This window comes from Panthera pardus, unplaced genomic scaffold, assembly GCF_024362965.1.
Source record: "Panthera pardus isolate Hobbes unplaced genomic scaffold, ASM2436296v1 HiC_scaffold_13, whole genome shotgun sequence".
NCBI classification, from domain to species: Eukaryota; Metazoa; Chordata; class Mammalia; order Carnivora; family Felidae; genus Panthera; species Panthera pardus.
The window spans coordinates 14,209,475-14,233,811 of record NW_026526688.1 but is presented as its reverse complement, the minus strand read 5'-3'; the positions used below and the strand labels follow the sequence as shown (position 1 = coordinate 14,233,811).

Here is a 24,337-nt window from a genome sequence, read left to right as displayed (position 1 = left end):
CAGATGTCTTTCATCATGCCCTGAATTCCAGAAAATTTTGGCTTCAGAGGAAATAAAAGGAGGGCCAGTTCTGGCGTGCTCTCTCCTCCCTTACTGAGATCACTCCATCCTTAAGCCCCCGGAGCCTGAACCTGGGAATGATCATAGGAATCAGTAAGGTTGTTTGTAGGTTTTACTAAGAGAATAAAGGAGGAAGAATGGAGGAAAAAATAGACAGGGCCACACAGTGCCCTGGAGTTATTCTAAACTCAAAGCTTGTAGGTTAGGAATCAAACCAATTAAAGCCTTCACAGTAAGAGGGAGGTGCACCGTGTCTTCAAACACAATAGGGTATCATCTTGAAGGTTTTTTTCCCCCAACGTATCCTGTTGGGCCTGAATGTGGGAGCCACTAGGAGTCTTTTTACCTACTAACTGTGATTTTCCCTTTCATCAGTAACTATGTGTCCCAACAGTCCACGTCTTAAAATATGGTTGTCAGAGTGTGAAAACAGAAAGAGGCCACGTCCCCAAAGCCATTGTTACTCCTCGCCCTCTTGGGTGAGCCACGGTTTAGAGGCAAACGCATCGGTAGATGGCATTTTTTCAGATAACGCATTAACAATGCCTTGAGCTCTCAGATACTGTATAAGTAATAGTGTACCAACCCTAGATGTTACAAGGATCAAATGGAATATTGAAATCATACGGGTAGTTAGGAGGCTTGGTATCTAAACATTATTTTGTGACATCAGAAAAACCACCCAAAGATGCGAAAGACTAAATATTTTGCCATACGTATCATGAATCTGCTGCCTGCATATGATGGGAATAAACGAGCCTTTAATTATTAAAATGGAAAGGCAGAAGAGAAATCCAACTGTAAAAGTCTAAGTCAATTGTTGAGGAGGGTAAGTGATATCTGGAGTCCCAGAGAAGCACTAATAATTAAGATGTCAGGAAGCAAGGTTAGGCATCTACAGACAATCAATAGCCCACCCTCCAACTCTGTGACCTAACCTTGGATTCAGACCCTGACTTTGAGATCTCGGAGAGAACATCTCTTTTTATAAACAACCACACGCCGTAACTTACCATCGCGGACACAGAGCGTTACCTCACAGGCAAAGCGAATTAGAACACAGCTGCCTTGCAAACACAGTTTAATGAACAAAATCAATACAGCACCTAATGAAGGAACTACTACACGTCGCAACAAACATACCATGAACAATACCGAGTAAAACTCACGGCACCTGCCGTCCTGTTAGTTCATTTCTTCAAATCACCGGCATCTTTAAACTGCTCTAAGTTTTAATTCTCTGAAATTGTCCAGTAGTTGAGAAAATTCATGCATGGTGACCAATAAAGTGAAATTTAAAAGCACTTGAATTACATTGTTTAAACAGGATGAATCCTACATGTGCGTGTATATAGACATGCACACATGTACGGTTTTTAAATTTGTACTCAAACAAAAGGAGTTGGAAATTTCCTTTGTTTAGATATAATTGACATCACACATTGTATTTGTTTCAGAAGTACAATGTAATGATTTGACTTTTGTTGTATACAACTGCGAAGTGATCACCACAGTAAGTCTTGTTAACAGCCATCATTTCACATAGTTATAATTTTGTTTCTTATGATGAGAACTTGTAAGCTCTACTCTCTCGGCAACTTTCAAATATCCACTACAGTATTATTAACCATGATCACCATGCTGCATGCAGATAGACTCCATAACTTACTTATTTTATAACTGGACATTTATGCAAAAGGAATTTGTTGTTTGTTTGTTAGTTTTTGTTTGATTGGAAAAGTAATTTTCCAGAGTTATATTAACCAAAATTTACGGCCTTTCGTTGTCTTACGTTATCCCAAACTATTCTATGCTAAATTTTGGCATTTGTCTTATTATTCCTTTTAAATAAAGGTCGTGTTGAAATATCCTACTATAGGGCCCTCTATTTTCCCCTATGTATGCATTTGCTAACTCATTGTCATTGCCTACTTGACTTCTATCTTGCCTAGCAATTCACAGGCTCTGAGAACAACTGTGCCTTTTTTTTCCTATTGCTATGTTCTCAGAGCTTTGCTCTGTGCATGGCACATAATACATGCTCAATAAATAAATGCACAGTACTGTGCATTCAAAGGAATCTTAAGGATAAGATAGATTCCTTTCATAAAACCCACATAACTAAAAATATTAAGCCAGGAGGAGTTGGTTAATAATAAGTAACTAATAATAAGGATTTCTATTATTGCTTTAGAGAATACTCTGGATGATGATTTAAAGATACATCTTCTTAAAAATTTAGCTACAGATTACAAGTGCAAAATCTAGAACTGCATTAAAAAGAGTGAACTAATAATTATTGACATGTATCAAATGCTCGTCACGTTCCAGTCAGGGCTTGGCATCCTTCGTGTGTTCTCTGATTTAAACCTCAGTGCCACCCCATGCAGAAACAGGAGGTCAGGGAAGGTAATTTATGTAAAGCCACCCAGTAAGTGACACAGCTTCAATTCTTTTTTTTTTTTTTTTTGAATATTTATTTTGAGGGACAGTGTGTACATGCACATGAGTGAGAGGGGGAGGAGCAGAGAGAGAGGGAGAGAGAGAATCCTAAGCAGTCTCTGAGCTGTCAGCACAGAGCCTGACACGGGGCTCGAACCCACGAACTGTTGAGATCATGACCTGAGCCGAAACCAAGAGCCAGACGCTCGACCACTGAGCCACCCAGGTGCCCCGACGGAGCTTCAGTTCTTAACCACGAGGCTCTGCCAGCATTTGGTTTGTGTATACTTTGCAAGGCGCTGTGGTGGGTCCTTTATGCACTTTATATCATTTAGTCATGCTATTTTCGTATGTTCATTTGACAAACACGTAGTGAGCACCTTTTACACGTCTGTAACTGTGCTGAGAGCTTGGGACAGGGCAGTGGAAGATAGATGTGGTCTGTGCCTCATACTCTAGCAAAGAAGGCCTCCATGAAGTAGTAATGGTGATAGGCACAAACATTCTTCAAGCATTTTTATGTATGATACACCATTTTCAGTATTTCCGCTGAATACTTAAGACTGTTCCAATGATGAGAAAACTTAAGGCCAGAGAAGCTACATACTTTGTCCCATGTAACAAAGCCATTATTGATCAGAACTAGGATGTGAGGCCAGAAGGGGTAGGGGTAAGAGCCTATACTCCATCTTCCTCCCGTACTGTTTCTATATTAGAGTATGGCGTGATCAACAGCCAGAATGTGGAAAGCCTTGTAAGTCCCTTGAAGGCATCCGACCAGAATCTAAGTCACTGAGGAAGATCAGGTAGGGTACTTATATCTCAAATTTGTGTCTGAAGACCGTGGGACAAGACTGGAGACGTAACGTCCCAGATTGAAGGTGGCTTCTAGAATCTAGGTGAGAGATGATGGATCCAAGAGACACTGTGGGGTTGGAGCGGACAGGACTAGATGATGGACTGAATATGGAGGTGACAGAAGAGGAGGAGACAGGCTTGCTTCTTCAGCTCCCGGCCCAGGTAACTAGGTGAATTATGATGCCGTTTCCTGACACAGAAAGCCCTGGAAGAGAGACCGATTTGGAAAGAGAGATGACGGCACTTGTGTTTTCCAAAGATGGCGCCCACGGCATCTTCCATTCCATAGGCTCTTACGCAACGAATCCCTGCCACTTCCTCACACAAAAGGGGGAGTTTGATTCTCCTTCCCGTGAATCTGGGCTGATCATCCTGGCTCTCTGGACCAACGGGATGTGATGAAAGGGACATCTGCACATGTCCAATATCTTAGGATGTGAGAAGGCTTGTAACGTCCGCGTTGGTTTCTCGGAATGCTCCCTCTCTTGGGATACGTCCCTTCAGCACCAGCTGCTATGCTCTGAGAAGCCCAAGCCACATGGAACGCCCTGTTTAGATGCTCTGGTCAACAGCCACAGCCAAGCTAGAGCTCACACACAGCACCAACTGCCAGCCACCTTGGACTTCTGGCTCAGTGGAGCTTTCAAACAGCCCCAGCTGACATCTGAAAGGAACTGCACGAAAGACCCAAGCACAAACACAGGAATTTCCCCATCTGCAGAATCAGGAGAGATGACAACAGTTGTTCTTTTCAGCCACGGACTCCTGGTGTGGCTCGTTAGGCAGTGATAGAGGACCAAAGCAGTCGATGGGTTCAGTTTTAGACATGTGAAGTTTGAGGTGCTTGGAAGACACGCAGGTGGAGAAGTTCCAAAGGCACTTGGAGAGATTTTACACAGTCGGTGTCTGGATCTCAAAGAGAGAGAAATATCTACGCCGCACATATTGGTTTGGGAACACACAGAACGTAACATAGCGCAAAGCACATAGCACGCATCCGAAGCCAGGAGAGGGGATAAGAGAACCCAGAGGAATTATACTCTGAAAAGAGCAGAGTTCTGAGAAACAACAATGTGGGGGGGTCCAGCGGAGACAGGCGAGCCGACTAAAGAAGCTGAGAAGTCACTGCCAAAAAGTCAGGAGGAAAGCCAAGGTGAATGTGGTATCACAGAAGCTAAGAGAAAAGAGCATTTCAATTCGGAGGGATGGATTAACTATCAACTGCTACCAAGAACTCACATCTGGTAACGACTGAAGAGGATTCAATGACGATACAGACAGTGCAACGGCTAACTCAGGAAGACATGGGTTTCGATGAGTGGTGCTAGGCACATCCGTGAGAGAGGAATTCACGGATGGTGAAGAAATGAACAGAGAGAGATTACACTCAAGAGGGGCTGGCTGTAGGGGCGCCTGGGTGGCTCAGTCGGTTGAGCGTCCGACTTTGGCTCAGGTCATGAACTCACGGATCATGAGTTCGAGCCCCGCGTCGGGCTCTGTGCTGACAGCTCAGAGCCCGGAGGCTGCTTTGGATCCTGTGTCTCCTTCTCTGTGGCACTTTCTCTGTCTCTCTCTCTCAAAAATACATAAAGATTAAAAAAATTAAAAAAAAAACAACAAGGTTGGCTGTAAAGGGAGAAGAGAAAAATAAGGTGGAGCTAGAGTGGGAGGTAGAGTCAAGGATTTTTTTGTTTTTAGAACCTCCGGAGTCTCCAATGTTGCCTAGAAGGTGGCAATAGGGGGGCTACTTTGAAGATACGGACTGGAATCAAGCGTACTCACGGAAAGATCAGCCTTAAGTATGGGGCAAAAAGAGTGAGAAGCGTAGATCCAGACACACATAGGCGTGGAGATTTGCTTCCAGGAAACGGAGAGAACTTCCGCTGAAGGTTTCTGTATGTTGTTGATTGGAAAGTCCATCCGCGGAGAGAGCTGGGCTTCCGAGGACCGTCGGAAGATCTGGAGAAATTGTTGACGAGTGTGGAAAGAGTTGGCATGGGCAAAGGAGCCAGGCTGCCAGACTGTTGGGAGTCAGTGAGCCAGGAGATGGCCAGGACTATTTCCTCTTCACGTGCGAGGAAAGCAAGCTCAGAGAGGTTAAGTAACCTGCTCAAGGCTCCAAAGTACGTAAATGAAGGAGCTGGGATCTGAAGACAGGCCCCTGTGACTGTTTCCAGCACATTAGACTAAATGAATTCCTTGGTCCAGGGGAATAATTTTAGTTTCTGGAAAGAGACTGGTATTAGAGGCTCAAAAGCCTCATTCTTACCTCTCCCTTCACATTGTCCACACCTATCGGTTTCGCCTGAGATCCCACACTTCTGACATCTCATCTCCAAAATCTGGACTCAAAGACGGTCTCAGGAATAATCAGTAAAGGATCATGGCATATAATACAAATTCTTCTTTTACATACTAAATACCGCTTAGAAACTCCCGTTCAAATGAGCTTACAAGCAAGCAGGGAGTTTACAGAAACCTTAGCACCACGATTGTTCCTTAGAATTATATTTGTAAAATAAAAATAAAAGAGGACTGGATGAACAAAAGTACTGTATTGAGAAGCTACCACGAATCAATTGTCTCATTACGTTTAGCACAGTTAATTCGCCCAGTGAGCCTTGTTCAGAATTCTAAGGATTTCTTAAGGGTTGTAATCTAGAATTTCTAAAGAGATGACGTGATATATTTCTCTGGATAGTTTATAAAACTGAAATAGTGGACGATGGTGTATGGAGACTGCAGGATCATCACAAAGGCTTAAAAGCCATGATTTTAAGGCACCTCCCCCTTCTTGCAAACGCAGTCCCGTCGCGCTCCCCTGAGCCCAGTGTCTTTAAGTATTTAAAAGATACATACCAAGAAGCTTTACTTGGAAAAATGGAAATAAGAATTCCTTATAATTTAGGGGTTTTTTTGGGTGGGGGTAGAGAGGGTACTATTCAAGAAATAATAAAGAAGACAAGTGACTACTGTTTAGGTCACACTTTGGACAAGGTCTGAGTCAAGAGCTGGCCTTCTTTCCAAAAGGAAACATTCCTATGAACTCCCAGGGCAGCTGGCCGGCTGGGGACTCAGCTTTCCTCCAGGGAACCTAACTCATCCTGGGACATCTGCTGACTGTTCCTTAGGTAGGGGGCTTCTTCACAAGGCTTGAAAGAAGTGACTTTACTTCCATGGAGATACAGCTGTTCCGCAGGCACATAAAAACCGAACCCAGTGCATTCTAGGGTCACCTGGGGAACTGCAGTCTCTCTCAGAGGAGGGGACTTTCAGAACAGTGTTTTTTTTGAAACTGTGGACCACAGTCTTTTGCAAACTGTGGAATTATCGAAGTGAGTTTCAACCAGCTTGTATAACTGGGAAACACAATAAAATAGAGCGAAAGCAAAAAACAAAAAACAAAGAAAACCAGGTGTCTTTCACACAACGAGGATAAGCATTATTTTGGGAACCAGATTTCAGATATATGCGTGTGTGGGTATGCAGATTCTGACATAATGCAGATTTCTCTCTGCGGTCATACAGGATAGTTGCAAACTCTTATCAGCCACAGAATTTCTGAAGCCGTATGTACATGATATTCTTTCAAATGCCTGGAACTGACAGGATCCCAGACAGTTCATTCCAAGGTTGTCCTAAAATCTTCTCACAGATCTGAACCACTGAGCACCTTGACCAACGTTACAAAGTAAACAGGTGAAGAAGCGAAAATTTGAATAGAGGTTTAGGCGAGCTGAGGAACGTTGATGCAGGCAGAGGAGGGATTTCTTGGCCAAATCCCAGGAACCAGCACGAGGCTCGAGGAGCATCTCTGAACCCACACTTTCTCGGTATTATGCTTTTCGAGTATAGTGAAACTAATTAGCCTATTTTCATTTTCAGCATACTAACAGGTCAGGATGTAGTACAATAAAACGTGTCTACAATAAGCCTTTTTCTCTTTAGTCTAATTTCTTGGGTCTGTAAAAAAAGTTCTCTACATGTGTGGTTCGTTAAGAGCATCGGGCCTTTTTTACAGAAACCATCTACTTTAAGAGACAGGCTACATTTCAATCTACATAGACTAAAAATAAACACTCTTAATTTCTGTGCAGTTACTCGATCAGTTCACATGTGTGTTATCAGTGTACGAAAAATTACACAATTGTTTACTTAATTGCAATTTCCCTCACCTACTGTTTTAATTACTTCGGGTGTGGGGACATGTTAGTCACCAGCTTGCAGCTTCTTGGAACATGGAGAGCTTTGCATTAAAAGGCTCCGTACAGGTGTGGGGCCAAGGGTGTTTGTTATTACTATGAAAATCCTACGTCTTATAGGATTCCTCAGTCTCCCCAAGAAGGAAGAGAAACGTCATAGGGTATTATTGTTAAAATAAAACAGAAGATGAGAACACAGAGACCAAAAAAAACCCCCGACAGAAGTGTTAGCCCAGCTGAATGGCTACACGTAACATAGTAGCATATGCATAAAAATAAACAAATATATATTATGTTATGTATAAATCGACAATAGCTTCTTTCTGGTCTTGCAAAGAAACTAGCCATGTGAGGATGAACATAATTGATGCCAAAGCAGAATACAAATACATGAGATAAGAAGAAACAAGGGGGAAGAAAAGCTTGGGAATTGCTTAAAGGCAGATGATATATTTATGTGACAAAAAAAGGTATCCTGATCCGGTTGCTTTGAGATATGAAGTATTATGACATTTTGCAAAAAGCCAGAGAATTCCAAGTGTCAAAACATATATACATGCGCACACACATATCAAAATAATAGACAGGGATATACAATATAGATATAGACAGGATAGACAGGTATATGGTATTATATTATATATGATATAAATCTACACACGTATATATACATTTTCCTGGGAGTTCATATGGAAAAATGAAATAAAACATTCTCAAACCTCTTAAATTCCGTTTTTAATTCAGAACAAAATGCTTTGAAAGTCTGTTAGCCAAAGGGCAAACTTTTTTTTTTTTTAATGCATATTTATTTTTGGAGAGAGAGAAAGACAGAGAGACAGAATGCAAGCTGGGGAGGGGCAGAGAGAGAGGGAGCCACACAATCCGAAGCAGACCCCAAGCTCTGAGCTGTCAGCACAGAGCCCGACGCGGGGCTCGAACTTACGAACAGTAAGATCATGACCTGAGCTGAAGTTGGACGCTTAACCGACTGAGCCACCCAGGTGCCCCCAAAGTGCAAACTTTTGAAGGTTTACAGCAAGGGCAAGCAGAGAAAGGTCAATAAATTCTAATCCTTTAATGTATTTTGTATTTGAAAGCTTTTATAACAAAATTAATATAGTATTCTATACTATAACTCCATAAGCTAGTTGAATGAAAACAAAGCTTAATATGCCCAAGATAATATAAGAGACGATATATTGAATTATAGCCTCTCTACAGACTAAAAGTAAAACCAAATACACAACTGCAGGAGGGAAAGCCAGAAATGCCCAGCCATCAAATCGGAAGGCAGAAAATCGTATTATTCCTATAATAAAAATGTGAACTTCCAATCTTTCAAGTGAATGACTAAAAACCCCTCATTAAAAGATGACGTCATATTTCAAAATCGTTTCCCTCTCGGGGCGCCTGGGTGGCTCGGTTGGTTAAACGTGCGACCTCGGCTCAGGTCACGATCTCGCGGTCCGTGAGTTCGAGCCCCGCGTCAGGCTCTGGGCTGACGGCTCGGAGCCTGGAGCCTGCTTCCAATTCTGTGTCCCCCTCTCTCTCTGCTCCTCCCCCACTCGTGCTCTGTCTCTCTCTCAAAAATAAATAAACGTTAAAAAAAAATTCAAACGTTTCCCTCTCCCAGATATAACTGGATGCAACATGGATACAAACGCATTTATGGGAAAGAGGTATGAAAAGAAACGCACACGACACGGAGCTCTTTCTCTTACCATTGTCGCCAGAAGGTAATGACACAGTGTTTGTCGGCGCCGCCTCAGAATTCACTTTTCCGTTCTCAAATGTGTCGTTTTCGGGCTGCTGCAGCTGCCAGTTGAGGCCAAAGAGATGCATCGCTGGGGGTAAAGAATGCGAGTTGTTGAAAAGTCTGCTGTTTTTAGCTAGGACGGCACACGGTGAGCATGTTTACAACAGGATTCGTACGTTACGTAACGGTAACATCTCCGCGTTCTGAAATACTAAAGATGATTGTGTTGCAACAATTAGAAAATAAACAGCTTCTAACACAATCGCAGTTTAGGTATCACTGCAGTACAATATTGGTACCAGAAAACTCTGGGGAATGAATCTCTATGTGCTCTGCTTTGTCCGAGTTCCACTCCTCACCATCGCGGAGGTAAGGGGTAAAGTGCTCTGCAGTGGCATCTGCTAAACTTGCCTGACCTCAGGCCATTTGCACATGTCGAAACCTTCGTTGCAACATCCTTATATTCTCAAGAAACATGACGCTACTCATTTGGACTAAGGTAAAAAGTAACTACTGGTCTCACCGATAAATTTGCTGGCCTACGAAATGATCAGAATGGATTTAGATGCACAAAACAGAGTGACACTGGACTATTCTAAATTTAAGACGAGTTTATGACATTCCATTAAAAAATGGCATGGATGACGTAACATGTTATGTGTCAGGTAAGTTCACGTAGAGTTTCTGAGGTGGGTATGATAAGCTTGCAGATTCATGAAAATGTTGTAAGTGTGTTTACTGATTTTCTTTATTTAAAATATTTAGAAAGTAGACGACTATAAGACTTTCTAATTATAAATTTATAAATGTAACAGAATTTGAAAAATTTTATTTTTAATATATTTGAAATATTCAGAACAATCACTGTAATAATACTGACTGCTAACACTCAACTAAACATTCACTTGTGTTCCACAGAATACAGTTTCAGAATTAATCCCCAAGGAGGCTAAATATCCACAGGGAGACACAGTTGCAGTCATGATAAGTATTGGAATTTACGAGAGAGGTGAAGAAAGACATAGTGTTTAAGAAGTATTGTTAGACACAGCATGATAACTACCATTGTCAAAAGGCAAGCCCTTATTACATATGCAACACATGCAGTAACACAATTACACTGGCACAGTGGAAAGAAGAGGGGTTTAGAGGTTAGATTTTGGTTTCATCCTCAACTTGGGATGAAATGATGTAATACTGTTAATACTAGTTTTACTTACAAAATGAGGTTGGTCCTTACTTAATAGATATGAACTTTCTAGATCGTATAGGTCTATGGGGGCATATGATGGACAGTTAGTTAATATAATATATAGCAGGACAGCTCCTAGTACGTAAGTATTTCATTTATTTATTCTGTACTCTCCTGAACTATATGAAGTCACCTGACCAGACCATGGAAGCTCTCAACATATAGTCTCTTCTGTCTGTAATGCTCACCATCCACTGTAAAATATCCATTCATCACTCAGATGGTAGGCACCAACGATGTGGGGAAGCCGTCTCTGACTGGGCCGACCATCTCCGTCAAGACCGTTTTCATTTACTTTTGTATCTCATGTACCTTATACGTAGGAAGTCTTAATAAGTATCTGTCAAGTTCATGAAATCTATGTTCTGAGGTTTCAAAATCAAGAAAACAGTTGTGGATGAAAACACAGCAATTTAAAGGAAAAGTTAATAATATAAAAGAAGTGAACGGATAAGAGTAGGGTGTTATATTATTAGTAAGTGATTAATGACTGCATTAGCATAACAGTATATGAAAAGTATATAGTGTATAATAGTATATGAAAATAGTATATGAAAGTCCCCTAGTACCATACACAGTTAAAGTTAAAAGATTCAACAGTTTGATTTGAAAAGATTTCAACACTCTACAAGTTTCGCAGTCTTTCGTGAACAATACCTGAAATACAATCATGCCCTAATAAACACAGCAAACACAGATACACACAGAGCTACACCTACCCTGTATATCTGTAAAATGTACATACTCCCCTCTCGAATTATAATCTGCCAGCAGCTCCTTTCAAACTCTGGTTTTTCAAGGATTAAGATATACGTTATAGAATCCTTGAATTCAAAAACTGTCAACTTGTAAGGAAGTATAGCTTCACATGTCATTTTGCATTAAATTGCTTAGTATCTGAGCGGCAAAATGTCAGGAGCTTTCTAAACATTTATCGCTTCATACGTTTTTCAAGGCTTCAGATATTTCAGCAATTTTTGAATGAAATAATGGGAACTGGTCCTGCATACAGGAGAAGGTTTGACAGACATACTTTGGCATGTCAATGATAAATATTCCGAAAGGGTCAAAGTTTCTCCACAAAATAATTTATCATCATTGTGGGCTTTTATGTAACATAAAAAGTCTCCCAGGATGATAGATTTGCTTATATTATTGGTTTTAATAGACTTTGAAGTCAAGAGAGAGAGAGAGAGACTCAAGAGAGAGAATCAACGGAAACTGCACGATGTCAAATATTAGAAAGTGATCTTATGTGTGTGTTTGGAGAGTGATTTTATTTTATTTTGGTTTTTTTTTTTTTTTTGCAATTTTTTTTGTTTTATTTTTTTAGGCAATAGCTTTCTCATATATATTTTTCTTACAGAAAATCTCAATAAAATGAAATTCCAGTTCTACTTAAGATGTTGTATAATGAGAACCCTACCCAGTAATATTACATCTTTTAACATCGCATTCAAAACAGAGACCAACAAGTTGTTTGGTCTTGGGGTATTATGTACTTTGAAAATCTTGGGCGTTTGGTATTTAGTGATGCTCTTGACGCTCATTACGTGTAACTTGAGATTTCTATACAAATACAGGGTGTTAGTCAGACTGACTCCAAAAATGACAGAGGCAAAGACAGAGGCAGCAAACTCATAAAAGTCAAAAATGCGATAGAAATTACTGAGCACTGGTGCAATAAAACTCTGTGGGAAGTCTTGGCAGACAAAGGCAGGGAAAATCGGTGAAATAAACTACATATGCAAATAAAGGCGGATGAGCTAATCCTTCAATGCCTGAGCTGGAAAGCACGTTTGAAGCCCTGGGAAGGCGTCTGGTGCCACTACTCATGAAGGGTAAAATCAATCCTCGATTTATGCATGAGCCAGTGGGGGGGCAGGGGGTTGTCCAGAAGTGGCTGGGAGCTAGCTCTGTGCTCTTGTGAGCCCCTCACCGCCCCCCCCCCCCCCCCCCCCGGGGCAGAGAGCTTAGGTGGGCAAGCCTGCACACAGTGTTCCTTGTGTTGGTGTTAGATCTCTTTTTAAAGAAAACATTCACTGGACACTTACTATGTGTCAAATGTGTGTTACCGCCTCACCTGTTTTATCTCCCTGAATCTTCACAAAGACCCCACTTAATACTATTTTTTTTTCATTTTAAATCTGAGAAAATTGAGGCTTTTAAAAATATTTTTCAGAGAAAGAGAGAGAGAGAGAGAGAGAGAAGGGTAGGGGCAGACAGAGAGGGGGAGAGGGAGAGAGGGAGAGAGAGAGAGAGAGAGAGAGAGAGAGAAAGAATCCCAAGCAGGCTCCACACTGTCAGTGCAGAGCCTGGTGCAGGGCTCGATCTCACGAACAGAAGTGTGAGATCATGACCTGAGCAGAAATCAAGAGTCTGATGCTTAACCAACTGAACCCCCCAGGCACTCCGAAAACTGAGGCTTTTTGAGAGTTTTAGGTTTCAAGCAGGTCAACAGTGGACGTTGCCCTTAAACCCAGACCTGGAGGACAGGCATTCCACAACATGCCTGTCCTCTCTGCTACCCGGGGGGCAGTGGAATGTGAAAATCCACGCAGAAGGAGGTGAAATGTGACTTTTGTGGGGGCCGCAGGCTAGACAATGTTTTCTACTAGATCTGGAAAACTGAAGGCAGAGATAGCATCTGACGGCGGAGGATGGGCAAAGATATTAATAAGGAACATTTGTGTATTCCAGGCACGGTTCTTCTGTATGAGTACTTTCCCACTGTACTATATTCTCTTTTTGAGGAGAATAATTTATAGTAATAGGATAATGATGGAATTAACAACAGGCTATTGTGGTTAACTCTAAGAGTCTGAAAAACAGCAATTTAAAAACTACATGTAAACCCTACATGTGTGTATTTCAAAGTTACAGAAAGAGCATTCATATAGCTTTAATCTTAAAAAATTCGTTTCTGATATCTTGTTTCACAGTTTTATATTGCTATTTCCATGTATTTCTGGGCGGTTTTAATGAGGGGCGGGGGCTGGATTCATATCTAAAATTTTATTCAAGGAAGAATGGAATTTGTGAATGGCAGCAGTAACTGTATGTCTGCTCGAGTGTGTTTTTTTATATTTTAAAATACTTTGATGTCTATTATCTTCTAATAATGTACTGCCTGACGGGGGTCATTATCCCTGTTGTGAGTGAAACACAGGCAGAGACAGGGTTAGTGACTTACCCAATGTTTTTTAAAAAGTTAGTGTAGAAAGACAACTCATGATACGAGATCTCTTGACCCAATTTCAGGACTTCTCTTCCTATACGGTGCTGTTTTCCTTCTGAATTGTTCTGAATTAAAACTGAGCATTCACATTAAAGAAATTAAAAAGAAATTTTAACACAAATTGTTAATTTATTTTTTGACAGTACATATAATCAGAAGCTGTCCATTTGTCGAAATTGGCTTCTAAATACAAGATGCTTACCCACTGAAAATGGTAGCATTTTAAAATCATTTGTACGCTGTTTGTCTGGAATTAGAATGTATTTTCTTTGTATTAAACATCTTAGAAATTACGGTTAAGTCCCCAGTTGGTCTACAAATGTCTGTCCTTATATCCAATAGAAATAAATATACACACAGCACCAAAACACATGAACAAGAATGTTCTCAGAAGCATTATTTGTAATAGCCACAAACTGGAAACCCAGATGTCTGCCAGCAGGAAAGAGGAAAAACAAATTATAGCGTAGTCATACAAGGGATTCTACAGACCAATGTAAATGAATAAGGCATTGCCAGATGCAACGGTATGGATAAATCTCACAAGCACAGTATCGAGCAAGAGAATCCATTCACAAAAACAAACAAACAAACAAAACCCATGAATATTGTGTAAGTCAATGCGTATGAAGTTCAGAAGCAGATAAAATTAACTGGTAGGAACAAAAGCCACCAGAATGATTACCTCTAGGGAGGCGGGGCTAGGTAATGACTGGCAAGAGGCCATAGGGTATTTCTGGAATGCCAGGAGTATTTTATTTTTCTATCTGGGTGGGGGTTCCACTGGTATGTTCGCTTATGATCTGTATACTTTTCTAAATGAATATTACACTTAAATTAAAATTTTTATTCTGGGGCACCTAGGTGGCTCAGCTGGTTGAGCGTCTGACTTTGGCTCAGGTCACAATCTCATGGTCCGTGAGTTCAAGCCCCACACCGGGCTCTGTGCTGACAGCTCAGAGCCTGGAGCCTGCTTTGGATTCCATGTCTCCCTCTCTCCCTACCCCTCCTGTACTCACGTTCTGTCTCTGTCTCAAAAATAAACAAACATTAAAAAAATTAAAATTTTCATTTAAAAGCAGTCCATCTAACACATAGCAAAAGTAACGAATGTAGATTTTCACTTCCCCACACCCTCCCTGCGGGGGCTCGTCTCTCTGAGGCTCCTAGGTGTTCATTTAGGAAAGATACCAATGTAGAAGGGGAAGTGACTCCATCAGAGGAACTGGAGGGAAGAGTGAGGAAAGGCTTCTTTAGGGCAAATCTTGGGTGTCAGAAGGAAAGCAATTTGATCACACAAATTCATGTACTGGGGTTAATGACTGTCAGCTCACGGCCATCCCAGACTGATTTGTAGTTTAAAACCATTGTGACTTGTCTCGGGGAGGATGGGGAGAAATTAGAGCCCTTGTACACGGTTGTTGAGATTGTGAAATGGCTCAACTGCTCTGGAAAACACTATGGTAGTTCCTCAAAAAAAAAAAAAAAAAGAAAGAAAACTGGAACAACTGTATGATCCAGGATCCCACTCGTGGGTTATACAACTCAAAAGAACTGAAAGCAGGGACTCAAAGAGATACGTGCACGTTCGTGTTCACAGCAGCACTGTTCACAGCAGCCAAGAGGCAGAAACATCCCCGTGTCCACCGACAGAACAACCGATAAAGAACACGTGGTGGATATGCACAATGGAATATTACTCAGTCTTAAAAAAGGAAGGAAATCTTGCCACGTGGTGTAACATGGATGGACCCTGAGGACGTTATGTTCGGTGAAATAAGCCAGTCACAAGAAGACAAATACTGTTTGATTTCACCTATAAGCGGTATCTAAAGTAGTCGAATTTATATGGTGGTCACCAGGGGCGAGGGGTAAGGGAAAACGGGGAGTTGTGGGTGAAAAGGTGCAGAGCGTAAATTCCGTAAGATGCCGAAACGCTGGAGATCTGTGGCCCAGCAATGTGGATGTGTCACAGAGCCCATGAACTGGCCAGACTGCTTGTCTACCACTTAAATCACGCCCTTAATTTCCCTGCTCCCGTGCCTTTGTTCCTATCGTTCCTGGCTTCTGGGATGCCACCCCCAAGTTGTGTCCGATGAGCTCTCGACCGATACCCGGAGGTCTAGTTGACATGGTATTTCTTCATGAAGCCTTCCTGGAATTGAGAACTATTCTGCACCACCATAACACTTTGTAGTGTTTTACCTGAAACATCTCACTTTGTATTTGAATAGATTTTTTACTTTCTGCAGTGTGAGGCACGGGGAGTTGCAAGAGAACACGAATCTTGGCAGCTAGGGGGTAAAACAAGCACTCTGAGGGGAAAAAGAGAGACGAGTGTGGGAAGAAAGGGAATAAACGAGAGGATTTGAGCTCTGAAAAAATGAGACGATCGTTAAGGGAAAAGTTTAATACATAATTCAGTTTTTTCAATATTGTGCTTGAAGTGGATCTTAGAGGCCTGGATCTCTGAGAAACAGGGGTGACTACCAGAGCCTCTGAGACTGTTAACCGTAAGAAGAAGCCTTGGGGGCACTGAGTCTAATTCTTCCCTTTTTCTCAGGGCAGGAGAACCTAGATTTCCAAGATGACGCCCAGTCTTTTTAAATTAGTTGTAATATCTAATCACATTTGTCAGCCTCAAACGCAACGAGCATATTTTTAATAACATCACCCAAGTCGATCATAAAAAAAAAAAAAAAACTATCATGATCATCAACTCTAGGAGTAACTCACATGGGTGGTAAGCCACCAATCACCAGAGCAACCTAGGTTACTAACAGCCAAATAGTCTATTTCAGGCTGTATCTTTTTAGGTTGCCTCACGGTGTTCTTAGATTACAACCAATCTAAAGATGTTTAAAGTGAAATATTTCTTATACGATTTAAAAAAATCCATTCTATAATCTCTCAGTTTTTCTTCCGTAGGCTTTCCCAACTCATGTTAAGACCAAAAAGAAACAACCCTCACTGATCGAAATAATTTTGAGACAGGATTCTAGTAAAGGATTATCAGCGAGATTTTACGACGACATTTTCTTTCAGACTCAAAGGCCATTTGAGTGAAATAAATTACAGCATACGTTCCTTCTACCCTTCAAGGCTGATGGAGGTGAAAGGAATCCGCGATATTATAGCTATTTTACCTCTTCCCCATAGAAAAAAAGGGCATGCCATTGTTTTTACCCAATATATGTTGGTTTGATACTTAAAAGCCAGCATGTGGCATACTTGAAACCAAAATGTGTCATTAAAGAAAATTATACACCACCAAGCAGCAAGTTCGGTGCCATTTTTAGTTCCATATTGCGAGAGAAGGTGCCAAATTTTGATCTTGTCTCTGGGGACCATGCCACGAAAGTTGTTATCACAGCTACTATTATTTCTACTGGCATGACTGCGTTCTCGGATACTGCCAAACACGGATGGGAAGGAGGGGTGGTGACAGCTGGTGACACGGTCCAGCAATCTGCCAGAACCATGGAGCAAATTATAGGGGATGTTGTGAAGCGAACACAGAAGCAGGCACCCTTGCCATCGGAAAGCCGAACGTAGCTTCATGCCACCAGAACCCTGAAGAGTAACATTCTGAGGCTTTGGCAACTTAGAGGAGAGTTCTTAGCGCGCCTGCCGTTACTGGCTAAGCGCTGTTTAATATTACAAGATCAAACAAACATTCTCTCAAAGACAGAAAATAAAATATGAGGTAATACGAGAACCAGAAAATATCATCTTGAGAATGTCTGCAAGTCAGTTTTGTTGACGCTTCCAAAGCCTTGCAAGTTCACCGACGCAAGCTAAGGTCTTGAAGTTCCCCTTTCGTGTAACTGACCTCACATCTACCGTGGTGCGTTTTCCCTGAAATAATCTTTCTGAGGAAGATTCATTAAGAACATGTTAGGGGCGGCTGGGTGGCTCCGTCGGTGAAGCGGCCGACTTCAGCTCGGGTCACGATCTCGCGGTCCGTGAGTTCGAGCCCCGCGTCGGGCTCCGTGCTGACAGCTCGGAGCCTGGAGCCTGTTTCAGAGTCTGTGTCTCCCTCTCTCTGGCCCTCCCCTGTTCATGCTCTGTCTCTCCCTGTCTCAAAAATAAATAAATGTTAAAAAAAAAAATTAAAAACAAAAAGAACATGTTACCAGAGGTGGCAAGAAAAGAAAGTCAGAATTTGACCTTCTATAGCGAAGGGCCCAGTTTTCAACATATTGCCTGTGGCGCCTCGTGGAGCCTTTGTTTATATTAAAAGAGAACTGGGTCCCGTCTCGATTCTGGCTCCAACTACCTGTGGGACCTCAGCAAGTCACTGGGCTTCCCTGAGACTTATATCTCCCGTTTATATAAATATCTCAAGAGCTTGCACGGAACGATCTTTAAGGTCTCTCCCAGATTTAAGTTCTTTGGTCCGTCAATATGTTTTAAAATAGGAATATTTAGACTACATCATTGAGTATGGGCAAAAACATCAGGCATCAATAAGATGTCAAGATATTAGAATACTAATGCTGTCCCTTTTTTTTTTTTTTTTAATTTTGAAAATAAAATGGCAGAGGCCGAACTACCACGTCACGCACACAATTCCCCCCGTATCTTGGGCTTTGAAGGCAACATTTCCTCATTTTTTGTTTCAATTTCATGAATACATAAATACACAGGATGCGCATGTGCAGTGATTCGATTTTATGGAACAAACTCAGAAAAATCCTCTTTAGTATAAGGTAATGATTTGATGTGATACAGGCTTACAGGACACAGCCCGGTTTTCAATGCGAAATGAAAGCATCTCATGTAAAGATGTAGTTTGTAACTTGGACCCCTACTGGTCTGAACTGTCATTAGGAATACATAGTTTTCCATAAATTAGCTTTTGTTTTGGATTTCCTGCTGTGTTCATATACATGTTGAGGGAGTGTGTTAGGCAATATTTTGGCATTTGAATCCATTATTATTTGTTATTAGCTTTCTAAGTCTAATATTATTCCAACCGTCTGTATCTTGCCTCCCAAACACGGTTGTATTTATTTATCTATCTATTTATCTATCTATCCATCCCAAATATGGTCACTCAAAACTCAGTATTTTTGGAAAACTTTCGTATTAGTACGTATTCAAGCTGTCACGAAGGAGAAGGGTATTATCCCAACCATAGGATATTTTGATATTCAAAGGAGCTAATAACACTTGAGTAGGAAGTTCCTCGGAGTATTAGAAGATAACATGCTAAAATCATAGATTTTATGTAAACTAACAATTTTTCGGGGAGGGAGGGGGAAAGAGAAAAGGAATGGCTGCTGATGTATGTCCATTCTGGGTCTTTCTCCTTTCTATTCTGTTTTTGGCATTATGTTGCCAATGTTAAGGTAGAATCACTTGGGTGATGAAAATGTCTTGATGAGATAGTGATTCAGTCACGTAGATTTACCAGAATATTTGACTCTTGTTCTCTTAAAAATTAAGTGTATATTAAAACTTTCACTTCTAATTTCATTGCTTTTTTTTTTTTCTTTCCTAACTGTGTCGACTCAGTGTGACACATTGAAGGTGCCATTGAGGGGACAGTTACTCTAGCCGTCCACTGACGGCCAATGATGAGGCTGACGGGGCTTATGAGAATCCAGCTGTTGTGTCTGTCACCAAGGGAATGAAATCAGGACTTCGAAAACAGGCTGCTTTCCTAACGTTTCCTTCATTTTCTCTCATGTCCAGGCTCTGTTTTCTGAATGAAAGAAGCATTCAGTCTCCAAGCTCATGGAGAGAACAACGTGTTCGCCATTATGATTAGGGGTCCAAAGGGGCCAGTCGTTATCAATCGACTGGGTAATCCTTGAGGAAACAGTTGTCAGCATTAAGGAATATGGCAAGAGGACCAATTTCAAGAGCATTCAAAATACACAATGAAATCATTTACATGATGTATGGACCATTCCCTGCATGCCAATATACTGACCTTGCTCTTCTTACAAAATGTACGTAACAGAGGATTCATCAGCGACAGCTGTTAGCAGCTTTGCCATTGAAACCTCATGGATCTACTCATTATTCAAAAGCCAGTTTTCATCTGGATTCCTTCCTTCTGTAATAGCGTTAAGAGCTGTATCTTACTTTTATGTAACCAGTGTGTATGCATGTTAATAATCTACTTAAACAGAGAATCTTTTTGGCTTGTTTTGACTATTTGGCAAAGGGAGTAGAACAGACCTGAAAATTACGATTCTTTGGAAGTGTAAGACACTTTAATCCTCTTTATTAAAAGACCCGACTATTAAGGACATGGCGATTCCTAGAGGAAAACTGGTTTATTGAAATATAGCAAAGTGCAGGGGCACCTGGGTGGCTCAGATGGTTAAGCGTCCAACTTCAGCTCAGGTCATGATCTCCCAGTCCGTGGGTTCAAGCCCCGCGTTGGGCTCTGTGCTGACAGCTCGGAGCCCGGAGCCTGCTTCAGGTTCTGTGTCTCCCTCTCTCTCTGCCCCTCCCCTGCTGTCTCTGTCTCTCCCTCTCTCAAAAATAAATAAAAACATTAAAAACATTTAAAAAGCATACGGCAAAATCCAGAAAAACATCCCCTCCAAAATAGGCCATTTCTCCCAAAGAGGGAAAATATGATCTGTGAGTGTGTGTGCACATGTGCGCATGAGTGTGCATGCATGGTTGTTGAGTGGCAACTTGCTACAAGATCAACGACCCTTCGGGAATCTGGGCACAACCAGCTCAGGTAGTTTGCTGTTATCCACGGTTCATCAACAAAAATGTGGTCACCGTCTGCCTCGTCAATTCTGGCGAGTGACATGCAATCTACCTGACCACTTCAGGCACCTGGTACATGACAGTAACTTTGACCGATCTTATCAGTCTTCCTTGACCGTCTCACATCATCACACAGGTGGGAACAGATCCTCGGAAGCCAGTGTTCCAGATGCTTCCCCATTAACCTGGGCCGACTTGGAGGGCAGGTTTCCTTACTTATGAACTTATCTTGATGATTACTGATGGATATTTATGAAGCATTTGTGGACATTTACGTCAAAGTCAAACACAAAGGAAGTTGTCATCTCTGATCAGGACACCGGCTCACGCTGTCAACCTGCCTTTGTCTCTGGTGGTCTCACACTCCTTTCCTAAAAATAAATGGCCCACTTTCCCGCTTTAAACATGCATTGCTTCTCTCTCTCTGTGATTCTTTTCTAAGATTATAAAGAATTTCTCAGAAGAAGTGAAAAGCATCTAAAAATATCTTGACTCTAAAAATAGGGAAGAATGGTAGAATTTGTAATTATCTGAAATGACGGAAATAATATGCTTAGGTTTTATGTACAAATGCTGTGTACCTCACATAGGCTCACTAACCACATCACGCAGTTAGGCTGTTAAACTACCAACGTAGTTAGTGAAAAGATTAAGGATCTAGAATGAAATTAAAAGGCACAATCAATGGGGGTGCCTGGGTGGCTCAGTCGGTTAAGCATCCGACTTTGGCTCAGGTCACGATCTCACGGTTCATGGGTTTGAGCCTCGGGTCGGGCTCTGTGCTGACAGTTCAGAGCCTGGAGCCTGTTTCGGATTCTGTGTCTCCCTCTCTCTCTGCCCCTCCCCCCCTCACACTCTGTTTCTCTCCCAAAAATAAATAAACATTAAAACATTTTTTTTTTAAAAAAGACACAATCAATGAAGGGGACCTACAGCATTTTCAGTCTCCTCAGCAATGATTCCTATACGTTTTTTAAAAATGTGCCCATCGCCTTTAGAACCATCTATGCCTTTTTATCTTAAAACTAAATATTTTTACACTTACATACTTATTTCCTCCGTGAGATTATTAGCTTAAAAATTTAAATACATTTATTTTCAGAGAACACGTTATAGCATCACCTTAAAGGAAAAATCAGTATCTCCTGATACAAACAGAAGACAATAAGAATAAATGGACTAAACCATAAGCGATGTTATTAAAATCTATGCAGAAATGATAGGCAGCAAAAGTGTTCTTTTTCGTGAAAGAAGGATTACAGATACGTGTCCTGACACGCAAACATGTGCCGACAGCTTCGTCATGACAGAATCAGATGCGATGGGGTAAGAATACAAAAGGGAATACATTCCTCATTTTGTAATTCGGTCTTATTTATTCTCTCCTGTCCACGTACCGCCTTTAAATTCCTAAATCCTTGTGAGGAACAATACCTTGTGAAATGGTGGGGAAAAGTCCCAGATTCAAGATCAAAAGACCCAGAGTATAGTCCCTGTTCAAATACACACTGTCTTTACCACAGGGCAAGCCACTGATTCTCTGGGCCTGTGACTTCTCCTTCTAAAAAGTGTGGATAATTATATTGGATTTACTATGTTGCTATAAGGAACAATGATAGCAGCTAAAGCTATTTGAGCACTTACATTTTATCAGGCACATTCATTATTTTATTAAAGGTCTCCAAGAGCTGTACTCTTACTAATCCTACCTACACTGATGAGGAAATTCAAGTTTATGGAGGGTAGTTCCCTGCTCCAGACTCCACAGCTGGTAAGTGACAGAGGTAGGATACAAAACTCAAATCTTCCTGCTTTGACGGTCTACACTTAAAAACAGCATTCTGAAAGTATGTTGTAATGGGATAATGCAAATCATCGCGGTAAAGATTACGTCTCACTCATCTTTGTGAATTCAGTGTTTCGGAGAGAAATTCAATAACTGCTACGCTTAGTGGAATTAAATTGACTGTGCTACTTGGTAATAATTATAAGGAAATGCCCATAAAAAACAAATTCCACTATGAAAGAGTACTTGCATCATTTTTTTTTTTCCCCACAGTGAAGGAACCCGTATTCTAGAATCACATGCAGTGACCTTCAAGGTCGTCTTGGATATCCTTCTGTAGTCCCGGGAAATGTAGGGAAGCACCTGGAAGGTGTTCTCTGCTTTAGGGGCAGAAGGCCTATTACAAGTGACGAAAGAGCTCCCTAGTGAAGGCAGATGGAAAGATCAGTCTGTGGGTCAAGTATTAGGGAGAAAAGACGATTCCAGGATGGAGCTGGCCAATGTTACGTCACCTTCCCGACGAAGACCACTGGGAAAAGAGCACTAAGTTCCGTCTCTGGAAACCTGAACAAGTTACTAGTGATGGAATCCACCAGGCAAAGGATAGACTGGGAGTTCTTATCTTTCAAAACCCTGAATTTTATCTCAAAAACCATCTGAGTAGTATACAGAAGTGGGTCTAGATTAAAATATAATTGTTCCTTGATTCCGTTTGTTATGTACTTAAAATGCACAATGGGACGGGTCTCAAAGTAATGTCTTTTAGGTCCAACTCAATAATAGTAATTGGACAGGCTGACCTCTATGGTTATTAAAAGCAGAGCAACACGATTTTCATTTCCTAACAATGTTTGAAATACAGGAAACACGTTAAATTTCTTCAAAAGAGATTAATAGAGTACTCAGGGATGTTTAGAAAGAACTCACAAATACCATCTCTTTTAACAGTGTTAAAACTGTCTCCTGGGCATACTTAACAAACAAAACTCTCCAAGTATGTGTATTTGTTATCTAAAATTAAGGGGATGGGGTGCCTGGGTGGCTCAGTCGGTTGAGAGTCTGACTTCAGCTTAGGTCCATATCATGGCATGGGTTCAAGCTCCTCATCGGGCTCTGTGCTGACAGCTCAGAGCCTGGACCCTGTTTCGGATTCTGTGTCTCTCTCTCTCTCTCTCTCTGCCCCTCCCCAACTCATGCTCTGTCTCTCTCAAAAATAAACATTAAAAAAATAATAAAAAAATAAAACACAAAATAAAATTAAGGGGGGGGGGGGAAACAAACATAAACAGACCATAAATTTTTGTGGCAATTTTTTTAATTAAAAAAATTTTTTAGTGTTTTTATTTTATTTTTGAGAGAGAGAGAGAGAGAGAGAGGCAGAGGGAGCATGCATGTGAGCAGGAGGGGAGCAGAGAGAGAGGGAGACACAGAATCTAAAGAATCAGCACAGAGCCTGATGCGGGGCTCGAACTCATGAGCCAGAGCCGTGAGATCATGACCTGAGCAGAAGTCAGATGCTTCACTGACTGAGCCACCCAGGTGCCCCCTTGTGGCAATTTTAAATCAAGTTGTCCCAACCTTCCAAGGTTAACATTTCTTTCCCCCTCCTAGATGGTTACCTACAAGATGGGTTCCTAGCTACACTAAGTCAACAACGAAAACAAAGGTGTATCATCCCTTTTTGTCTGCAGACACGTCTCGATTTTATCTTTATTATATCACAATATATTGCTTTTAATATTCCTGAAAAATGATTCTTTGGGCTACATTTCGGTTATGTGGGAACACTTCAGATTTGCCCTTACGTCAGCTTATGTCCAAACACACAATCCTACTTATTATTCAGGCTTTTGCAGGAAAACCTTTCTCTAATGCTCAGACTCAGGAAGTTCGGCCTTTGATGCCGTCTCTCGTCTCCTACGTTTAAATAGTCCTCATGATGCTAATTAAGTGCTCAGTGTTTGCATGCCCTGAGATGTCATCTCTAAGAGGGCAAGGACCG

General features: G+C 41.3%; 1 protein-coding gene across 19 annotated transcripts in view; it reads right to left on the bottom strand.

Annotated features, from left to right (window-relative positions):
• TENM3 (teneurin transmembrane protein 3) overlaps window positions 1-24,337 on the bottom strand; it is a 1,270,502-nt gene that overhangs the window by 128,084 nt on the left and 1,118,081 nt on the right. For all 19 annotated transcript variants that reach the window (XM_019422144.2, XM_019422148.2, XM_019422152.2 and 16 more), the window contains one exon: window positions 9,284-9,406. In XM_019422144.2, coding sequence (XP_019277689.1) covers window positions 9,284-9,406 — 123 coding nt within the window. The remainder of the gene's footprint in view (window positions 1-9,283; window positions 9,407-24,337) is intronic.